Source organism: Vulpes vulpes, chromosome 2 (assembly GCF_048418805.1).
Source record: "Vulpes vulpes isolate BD-2025 chromosome 2, VulVul3, whole genome shotgun sequence".
Taxonomy (NCBI): domain Eukaryota; kingdom Metazoa; phylum Chordata; class Mammalia; order Carnivora; family Canidae; genus Vulpes; species Vulpes vulpes.
The window spans coordinates 132,499,671-132,510,823 of NC_132781.1; the positions used below are offsets into that span (position 1 = coordinate 132,499,671).

General features: G+C 33.4%; 1 protein-coding gene across 10 annotated transcripts in view; it reads left to right on the plus strand.

The window, feature by feature from the left end:
- Positions 1 to 11,153, plus strand: part of KIF2A (kinesin family member 2A) — a 76,377-nt gene that overhangs the window by 59,526 nt on the left and 5,698 nt on the right. For 6 of the 10 annotated variants that reach the window (XM_072750013.1, XM_072750003.1, XM_072750008.1 and 3 more), the window contains exons 17-20: positions 2,303 to 2,416; positions 3,306 to 3,456; positions 6,524 to 6,625; positions 9,049 to 9,184. In XM_072750013.1, the coding sequence (XP_072606114.1) occupies positions 2,303 to 2,416; positions 3,306 to 3,456; positions 6,524 to 6,625; positions 9,049 to 9,184 (503 nt within the window). The remainder of the gene's footprint in view (positions 1 to 2,302; positions 2,417 to 3,305; positions 3,457 to 6,523; positions 6,626 to 9,048; positions 9,185 to 11,153) is intronic. The other 4 variants (XM_072750006.1, XM_072750009.1, XM_072750011.1 and 1 more) reach the window with 1 other exon arrangement.

Genomic DNA, 11,153 nt, shown 5'->3' on the forward strand with positions numbered 1-11,153 from the left:
CATAAATTATTCCTATTGCTCTTGTTTTTAAAAAACTTGACTATATATTTGAAATTTCTATTATCACATATTGCATTTGTGATTTTAATATTTAGAGGTCAAATTCCTCTTTGTATTCCATTTTTACTGTGGACATTCTCTTAATTTTGCTAAATACAAATATTTGTCCTATATTTTAATTACTATGGAAATTTTATTTTTATCTTTTTTTAAAACCAGGGAATACACATGAATACAGAGAAGTACCAAAAACTTAATTGAATCATCTAATAAGTATTTATACAGTGAAAATTCCTTTTGTCAGATGGGGAATAGAACATTTCTACCTCTCTCGAAAGTTCCCTATATGTTCCCTCCTGATTATAAATCCTGAATAACATGTCCAAATTCATTAATCTCTCCTCCAAGATAGACATTACCTTGACTTCTGTGGCATAATTTTTTTGGTTTTTCTCTTCATCTCTTTTTAGAGATAGTTTTACTACCTATGACTTATATCTCTGAACAACATTAGGTGGCTATGTTTGAACTTTACATAAATGGTCATGCCCTTTATTCTTTTGTGATTTGATTTGTTTCGACTGGATAGGGTTTTTTTTTAATGAGAGTAAAAACTATTGGAAAGTATAAGCCTTTTGACATTTTGTAAAAAGATACTAAAATAACTTCTTTAAAACTATAATGGAACTTTATTTCTAAATGTAGTCTCTTTAAACTTTGAATTAAGGGCTCTAAGCTGCAAACATTTATGGTACTTTTAACTCATTTTTATAATGAACACTTTTGGTATGTGGTGTTTTTGTCATTAATTTAAAATGCTTCTTATTTCAAATTGTTCACGGGAGAGATGAGCAACAGCTTAGTATAGCAGAAGATTGCCATGTTATAGAATTAAAAGAAACATAGCCCCTCCTTGTCTTCAGACTTCTGACTGCAAAGGAATCTCCCTAATGTGAAAATGCTGTCTCTGGCCATTCCTGTAGTTCATTTAGGTCCAAGTAAATGTTTTAATGTATTATCATGTATTGTAATTCATCTGCAACATGACTAACCATCTGGGACAAATAATTCTGTCTTTTCTTTCCAAATCTCTAGGAATAAAGATTTTCAACCTCCCTTGATAACTCATTTGAGAATATAATTCCCGCATATAGTATTTATTGTTTGAGTTGGACAAGAGTGCTTGGAATAGAGAAAATATTAGCCTATTAGGGGCTACTAGGGTATCTAAATTAGGAGATTCTGAAAGAATTCTAAATGGAGCTGGGAGTAAAAAGAATGATGTCACTGTTAGAAATTTAGATTATGTCAGTCTCTGTATGGTAAATAAGCTTTCCAAAGTGACTTTGAACAATGAAGGGCAGCTGAATATAGTATTGAACCTGTGATAACAGACATTACCAACAGATCAAAGAAAGATTGTAAGTAGAAGAAATATATTAGTTTGATCTATATGTAATTATTAGTTTGATCTGTATAACTATTTATGACCCAACAAAACAGTAATTTCATTTAGATCAAATCTAAAAGAAGTAACGAGAAAAACAGATGGTCCGTATATTGGATATTTAAGTAACAATGTTTGTACTCAAAGCTAGGTGTATCTCACTTATACATGCCACATTATCATTGAATGACCTTGGGTAAGATGCATTATTGCTCTGAACCCATTTCTTATCTGCAAAATGGCAAAAATAATATCATGAGAAAATATAATTCTTTAGAGACGTTAACAAAAGCAATTTAAAATCCATTGCTAAATAAATTTTTCTTAACCAGGGTTCTTCATCTGAACCAAACATAAAATTATTTGAGTGATTGATTTCTCATTTTATATCAAGGATGAAACTATTCTAGATGCATAGGAAAGAAGTTAATTCATTTCAAACAGCGGATGCCATTAGGACTTAATACTCCTCTTTTAAAAGACTGCAAGAGTATTGAGGGCTCATTAATGTTAACAAAATATTTGTAATACTGACTACACAAGGAGATTTGATTAATAATCATGTAGTTCAAGAAGAAGCATTTCAGTTATAGGTAGTCGTCTAGTTAAACTTCCAGAGAGGATGAGAAAAGGGGAAAGCACACCAGAAAGGAAGGACTGTGGAGTAAGGAGTCAAAGAGGATAGAGAAATTAAAAATTGATTATTATTAAAATAGTCTAAATACAGTAAGTCACAACAATGTTGATACCTTTTTCTGAACAAATTAAACTGAATATGAAATAAAAACTTGAAATATGCATTACTGTCTTTACAAGAGCATTTTCTTTTAATTTGTTGCTGTTTTGGTGCTGCAGAGTAAAGGAGTTTGGAATTAGTCCATCAGACATTCCCTTCTCACAGGGTAGTGGCAGTCGCCCTGATCTCTCTCCTTCTTATGAATATGACGACTTTTCTCCTTCGATTACCAGGTCTATTTCCTTATATGCATAAGATGTTTATTTTCATAGTTTCTTTTGAGTTGTGTTACATATAAATATTTCATTTATACTTTTGTGCTTAATAGCCTTTTTATTTTTCATTTTCATTTCATTTGGCAGGTGATGATTGTACTGCATGATCATTTGTGTGTACTTTATTGATTTATTTGCTTTAACATGTTGATTTAGAATTCAGGCTTCCTTTTCCCCTCATTTTTAAGGATGATGTCATCTTTGCATATTTATGGTTGAAAAGTAAACTATCTTGTTTAAAATGAGAAGTTTACTGTTACTCTGTATGTTCTTATAAATTTCCTTGTCTGCAAGGAAATAACAAGAATCTTCTTGATTTACAATGTGTACCCTCCCACTTTGGAAATTGAAGTATAATAAACATTTTTTAAAGAATAGAACTTTATAACTTACAATCTTTATATATTAGAAATATGATTTCACAAGTAGCTATTTTAATAGACATTATAACAACTAAATATCTACAAAGTGTATTAAAAGTTCTGTGATTTTGGCAACAATCGATTTATTGATCTAAGTGCAGTTCGCATTCTTCTGTTTATATGATTTAATTGCAAAAACCATTACTTTTTGCTTTGAAATACTGAATTTACATACTTTGCTAATTGTTATTTATTATGGAACAATAATTATATTTGAAATAATTATAAAGTTACCTCAATAAATTCTGAAAGTTAATCACCAAATCTCCCTTGAGTATTTATGCAGATTTCAGGTGAACTTGATCTGGAAAGCTGACATCATCAATTTTAATATGTCAGTTGAATTGCCTTTTTATTGAATAGGGTGGTAGTTTTTTGTTCCTTTGTGTCCTTGTTAATTTTAGGTGTCTCTCATGTATTTATAGGGTGAAAGAATTGACTGTGGATCCAAATGCTGCTGGTGATGTCCGTCCAATTATGCACCATCCACCAAATCAGATTGATGACTTAGAGGCACAGTGGGGTGTGGGGAGTTCCCCTCAGAGAGATGATCTAAAACTTCTTTGTGAACAAAATGTGAGTGACTATATAATTACAGTTATTTGATTATAGTACATTTCATACATCACCGAACTTAATAGTTGAAAACTACTATATAAATTAGAAATTTAATTAATTAATTAATTAATTAATTAGAGGTCAGTAGACTGCAGCCTATGGGCCAGCCATCTGTTTTTACACATAAAGTTTTACTGAATTATGTCCATGCTTATACATTTACGAATTGGCTAGCTGCTTTCTTGCACAAAAGCATTGGCAAAAACTATATGGCTCACCAGCCTGAAATAGATATTGTTTGCCTTTTAAAAAATTTACTGATCCTATTTTCTAGATTTTCTATCAGTATTAAAATTGGGGGGTTTCAAAAGTAATATAGGGAAAAAAACAAGTTTAGGAATTATGCATATAATATGCATATAGCTTAAAAACAAAATTAACTGTGGGCACATGCATATATATTAAAAGGATGCACGAACTATGTCGAACATGGCAAAATGCTAATAACATTTGTTAAATATAGTTGAATTCTATGTGTTTAAATGGGTAGGGGCATTTTATAATTTAACAATTTAATTCCCAATTACTCAAAAAATATTAATGTACCCATTGTATAAGGACAGCAAGGTCTAAAGAAGTAACCAAAAAAGCACCAACAATACACGTTTTCACATAATTACTTTAACATATTGAGGAAATTTGTTTCTGTATGTCAGATGTAAAAGTATATATAACTTCATTTTTTAAAATATCTATGTAGTTTTCTCATTTTCTTCTCAGTAAGAATCGCATAGTAGTACTTTCTCATGATAAAAGATGGCATTTGTTAGTTGCTGACTACATAATTTATATTTGCTAAGCATTTTACTTATTACCTAATGTAATCCTTACAACTCTGTGTGGTAGATACCATAATTATTTCTGCTTTTTAACTGATTTTCTAAAAGGTGAGGGAACTTGAGGCTCCTGGTTAAAAGTAAGAGTTCTAAGCTTTGAACCATGGAAATGAAAAACTGAAAATGAGATCCTGCCCTAGTCTATCTCTCCTGTCTCCAAAAGTTTGAAGGACAGTATAACAGTTTTTTGGTTTTTTTAAAAATATTTTCTATATTTATTCATGAGTGAGACACAGGCACAGACACAGGCAGAGGGAGAAGCAGGCTCCATTCAGGGAGCCCGACGTGGGACTCGATCCTGGGTCTCCAGGATCACACCCTGGGCCTAAGGCGGGCGCCAAACCGCTGAGCCACCCGGGCTGCCCTAGCAGCTTTTTATATTCTTGAAACAGACCATGCAGTGTACCTAGATATGGTGTCTCTTAAGAATGTGGAAAACAAAAACAGGATAGCCCCCCTCAATAGTAGGTCTTTTCTTTTTTATCCTTCTGTTGTTGGGTTGGGTCTTGGTAGGACTTTAATTTGAAGAAGTTGGCTAGGACCGATCCAGAGGCTTAAAGCATAACATGATAAGTTCTTGTAGTCTCCATATTTGAGAGTGAGTGAGTTTCTTTGAATTTTTCCATTCCCAGGGAACTATCTTGAGGTGGTTCAGCATTAGCATCTAGTTAAGTTTACTGGTACATGTGTATATATTCTTATTATATTAAGTCTTAACAAGGTGAATTAAAATGGGATAGTATCAAAGACATGTCCTACAGATAAAACCAACAGAAGTACACAAAGTAAAAGGTAATAAAGAGCATTAGAATTCCAGAGATAGTTGTATAGACAAAAAAGTATTCTAGGTAGACTGCATAGAAGTGATAGGAACTTGCATAATATCTTAAAGCAAAAAGGGATACCTGGGTGGCGCAGTGGTTTAGCGCCTGCCTTTGACAGGGAGGTGGGCAACCAAATGAGTAAAGTTGGTTGAGTGTGTTTATCTGAGGGTGGGAAAGAGAGAGAAAGAGAAATACCTGCCTGCATGTCTTTTTTTTTTTTTTTAATTTTATTTATTTAATTATGATAGTCACACACACACAGAGAGAGAGAGAGAGAGAGGCATAGACACAGGCAGAGGGAGAAGCAGGCTCCATGCACCGGGAGCCCAACGTGGGATTCGATCCCAGGTCTCCAGGATCGTGCCCTGGGCCAAAGGCAGATGCCAAACCGCTGGACCACCCAGGGATCCCCACCTGCATGTCTTAATATGAAAACAGATACTTGTTTCACAAAGAGAAGAGAAAAAGTTCTTTGGCCAACTTGATTATTTTATTATTTATTATTTTAAACTTTTAGGGTTGGTAGTATACTGATTGAAATCAAATGTCTACTTAGACTGTTTAACCAAAATATGTATATATATTTAGACTTGTGTATTTTGTTTGAAGCACTGCTTTTTTTGCTCATATTTTATAAAACAATTTTAAATAAACCTCATCACTAAAGCCACATTTTGAAGAGATATAAATCATCAGATATTGCAGTTGGGAAAGAAGCTCAAAAAAGAAAGCAAGGCTAGAAAAATTTTCACTTGATGTAAGACTAAGAATATATTGTATTTATGTATGTGGGTTTTTTGTTGATGAGGTGAAGTTGTCAATTGTCAATTAAGATTTCTGTAAAAACTGGCAAGCATATTGTATGGTGTAATTCGGAAATTAATATTTAGTAAGAGTTGAGACCTTCAGAATACTAATTTGATAGGGTCACATTATCTTGAAATCTTTTTTCTGGTGAAAAAGATATTTAAGACGTACGTATGACTTAAATTGTTAGTGAAAATTAAATACAGAGGAAATACTTTAGCATATTTACAGCCTAATAATAAATGTATTCTTGAAAAATTGCATTATTCCAAAAGAGATTGGTTTTTTAGGGTTATTCTGCAGTGAAGCCTGGGCTAAGTGAAAACTACCCATTATGATAGGCTTAAATTTGGGGTGTCTTATTGAGTGCTACATCAAATATTTTTGACCCATAAAAAGAAGTTATGGCTTTGCCTTTTATATTTTAGTAGTCTTTATCTTTCAAGCTTCCTCAGTTTCTAAATGACATTTTTTATAAATGACCTAGAAAAACTACTTTATGTAATATTTAAAATGTAAACCTTATGTCCTAATTTTTTAAACTGTGTTCATCTTAAGGAAGAAGAAGTTTCTCCCCAGTTGTTTACTTTCCACGAAGCGGTCTCACAAATGGTAGAAATGGAAGAACAAGTTGTAGAAGACCACAGGGCAGTGTTCCAGGTAAAGTAACACAGGACCTTTCATCAGAGTGTTTCTTTAGGGAAATTAAGAACTTTCATAATACTTTGAGTATTATGCTAATCTAAAAAAAATACTTGTGCGTATGGGTATTTGTAGGGTATATGGGATATTTTGAGAAGAATGAATGATGGTTACAAACAGTGGTTTTTTTGCACTATGGTGAAAAGATCTAGTTTATTTACTACTGTTCTGCTTGTTTTGCTTTTGTTAGTTGTCCATTTTTAGAGAAGGATTGAACTTCTGCCCTTTACCACCCCTTTGTGTTAGGCCAGTTTTATTTGACAGCAGTAAGAAAAATTTCTAAGCATTACCAGAACAGTTAAGGAGGTAGCTTTCTTTGCAGAGGAGGAAGATTGCTTCAGGAGAGGGACAGTTACTAACAGTGGCAGATGAGTTGGGAGTGTTAAATCCCTGCCTATCAGAGTAACTTCTGACATATTCATCCCATTGTACATTCAGCCTATTAAAAGCACAGTATGATTTATTGTATGATCTCCTTCTCCCCTGCTCCCTTTACTAACAAGACGATATCCTGGAGGGTGATACCTTTGAAGTGAAGGTAGACATCATTATGGAGACTATAAATGCATTCTTTTTTTTTTTTAATTTTTATTTATTTATGAGAGTCATCACAGAGAGAGAGAGAGAGAGGCAGAGACACAGGCAGAGGGAGAAGCAGGCTCCATGCACCGGGAGCCCGACGTGGGATTCGATCCCGGATCTCCAGGATCGCGCCCTGGGCCAAAGGCAGGCACCAAACCGCTGCGCCCCCCAGGGATCCCTATAAATGCATTCTAAGAAAAAAGTGAATAGCTCAGTCTTTCTATTGACCTGTGTTATTTCTCTGATGTTGAAGAAATATTTATTTGTAAACAAATATTAACATGACTCCAGTGTAGGATATTTAAGCACCTTGATAAAAGGCTCAAAAAAAAAAAAACTGTTTATTTTATAAATTGAAAAAAGAATGTACACTCATTCTATTACAGCTACAGTTTAGTCAAACCTTTATTATTAGAATCTATTTAGAGGCGAAGTGTTTAGATTAAATCAAGAGGGGACACTTGTAATTTAAGAAAATAATCTGTGTCCTTTTGGAGCAAGGTGTCTGCCATATAAAGACCATCATTTCCCACTCTACCATTTTATGATGAAGGCTAAAAGGTCTTTGTATTTTGACAGAACTGGGTATTTTTCAGTTTCAATTCAGTATTCTTTTTACAGTTCCGTTTGTTGTTCCTTTATACTATGATCTGCCATTTCTCAAAATGGGGTTTTATTTTTTTATTTTTATTTTTTTGGGGGGGGGTTTGTTTTAAAAGATTAAGTGGATAGCAAAAAGAAAGGAAAAATATGATGGTGTGTATATTTGTTTTAATTATTACGTATATAGTTTTCTAATAGATGTCTGTAGCTAAGTTAGCTAATTCAGCCTGATAATACATAGTCTAGTTATGATTAGCTGTTAAATTGCATTGAAAGCTAGAAAGTTGCCCATGTTAATATCCAAAACTTCTTTAATTCCGAATGATCTGAACATGTTAGTGATCCATGTGATCCAGGACATTGCTGAAAAATGAAACTTATAAATTCCACATTATCTAAAAATCACTTAAGAATGGTTTCCTTTAAAGCAAGGATGCCTGGATGGCTCAGTGTTGAGCATCTACTTTTGGCTTAGGACATGATCCCAGAGTTCCGGGATTGAGTCCCACATCGGACTCCTGTATGGAGCCTGCTTTTCCTTCCTCTGCCTATGTCTCTGCCTCTCTCTCTGTGTATCTCTCATGAATAAATAAATAAAATCTTTTAAAAAAATAAAGCATTTATGAATAGTAAGTAGCTACTATTTAGTGGTTTGTTGACTCTTCTAAAATTGGCTGTCCATCGGTCCCTATAGTTACAATAATTTTGAAGAGCTGGTGTTTAGAATTTAGAATTAACTCTTGGGCCACCCACTGTGAGGCCCCAAATGGATTTGTAAATTCTAGATGATATGCAAGTTCTAGGCTACCATAGCTTATTAGATTGTTCAGTATCTTTATTATATCATTCTTCCCCAGTTTTAGAGGTAGCCACTATACTAAAGTTTTGAGAATTAACGTGCTCACTTATTGATACTTAATGTGTTTGATTCATTCCCTTCCCCAAACCCTTACCCAGGGTACAGTAAAAGTAGAAAAATGAAGTTACCTTGCTTGGCTTATTGTATTTCTGTTTGTGTTAGAATTTAAGGAGATATTTCTTAATTTTGCCCTGTAAATAAAGATGTTATATACTTAGTAATATTTTAGAGAATACCATCTTAAGTATGTTTGATTATATTTAACATACTTGAAATTTGTAAATTGGTTTCTTTCTTCAGAGAAGCTTATTTGATTGTTGAATTTTTGTCCTTTTAGGAATCTATTCGATGGTTAGAAGATGAAAAGGCTCTCCTAGAGATGACTGAAGAAGTAGACTATGATGTAGATTCATATGCCACCCAACTTGAAGCTATTCTTGAGCAAAAAATAGACATTTTAACTGAGCTGCGGGGTAATTCCTTTTTCATTTTAGTGTTTGAAATCTTCTTGATCTTTGATTGTAATTGGTGGGAGGATTTCATATTGTAGGAGGACATCCGAAATAAAAATTATGGGTACCATTTAATGTATTTCCAAAGGTATAAAGACAGACTAGTCATTCTGTTTTTTGTAAAAAAAAGAAACCTGGAGCATCCTTTCAGGTGCTCTTTAGTTTTTTCTCTTTTAGGCATTTGAAAAGATAAAAGCATTTTGTAATTAAATAGGGAAAATGTATGTTAGGAAATTTGTAAATTTTATATACCCATTCAGATTTTTGTTTGATCAGTGCTTTTCAGAATTATTTGCTTAGATTAGGTCTATTCAGAACCATCCCTTCTATAGCCTCCTGTCTGCATCTCTTTTCTGTGTATCTCTGTCATGTTTTTCCTTTGAAGACTTGTTTTAAACAATCAAGTGGAAGGTTTCAAGACCTTGAACAACTGAAGACCTTTTGACAGTTAATTCTTCCTACTTTGCTAATGGAGGGAAGCATGTGACTTGCCCACATGCCAGGTCCTTGGCTTTGTAATTAGCTTATTTGTGTAGCCTCACATATGCATTTATCGGGCATGCTTGTTTCTTAGGCACTGGCAAATTAGTTGTCTCCATTTATATGCGAATGGACATCTGTGTATGTGTACATGAAATGCCATGTAAACCAGATTGAAATTGCTAGTTTTTAGCACCAAACTGGCTAATTTTTGAACTAGGGTCCTTTGTGAAATTGGTTGTTTGAAATCATATCTTATAGAGCCAGCAGTGACCATTCACCCAATTCAGAATTGTTTGTGGAAATGCAGAGTTTCGAAAACTTAGTTTTGTTTTCCATGTTCTTCATATTCAAGCCTTGATTTAAAGTATTGTGATCATTTTTCTTATTTCTTAGAACTGACAAGCAGCTTTTATTCAGAACAAATCATAATGAATTCTAATTTTTTTCTTTGTAATAATGTGGCATTCAACTTAGTTGACTTTCTTTAATTTTTTCAGGATTACTGTCTATCTATTGTATTATTGTATTATTCAGTCCTTTTTTAGGGGAGGAAAAAAAACTTTACATCCAGAGATCATTTTTGTATTAATATAAGAAGTTTGAAAGCTTTTATCTTATACTAACAGGTATGAGATCCAGAGGTCCTTAAATTCCTTTCTAAATTTCAGAATTTAATTTTTTAAATATTGTCCTTCTGAAGAGGGGAAATAAATTGAGATTCCAACTAATATATCTTTCTTTTCTTCCAAAGGCCATAACCTTTGTGCCATTAATACATTTTAAGTTGAGTAATTGTTTGTAGAGGGTGCTGGCCTGTTCATTATGCATTGCTTACCAGCATCTTTGGTCTCTATTGACAAGATGATAGTGGCCACTACCCCAGTTGTGACAGTCAGAAATATCTAGCTATTACAAAACGTCACGGGGTGGTAGGGGAACATCACCCATGGATAAAAATCACTATTAGAAATGGAGAGGAGATATTTCTCATCTTCACAGATGACTTTTATTTGCCTCTGTCAATTTATTTGCCTCTGTCAATTTATTTGCCTATTTCTTATTCTGATGGGACTCTCAGTTAATACATAATAGTAGGAATTGTAAGACCAAGAAATGTATCATCCTATAATCCCCGTTTCCTATCCCCTTTTATAATCACTGATAAGAACAAAATGACTTTCTGTTTTAAAAATGCAAACATCTTTTGAAATTTCATAGCTTAAAAATGTAAAATAGGCATTGGGATTAGAAGTTTCTTAATATTGAGGGAAAGAATGTCTACAAATTTGAGGGAAGAAACGTCTACTTTATAGTTTAGTAAGATTCAGAGGCACCTGGCCAGCTTAGTAGAGCATGTGACTCTTGATCCTCAAGGTTGTTAAGTCTGAGCCCCACATTGGGCATAGAGATTACTTAAAAAAAAGAGAGAAAAGACTCAGTCTTCTTT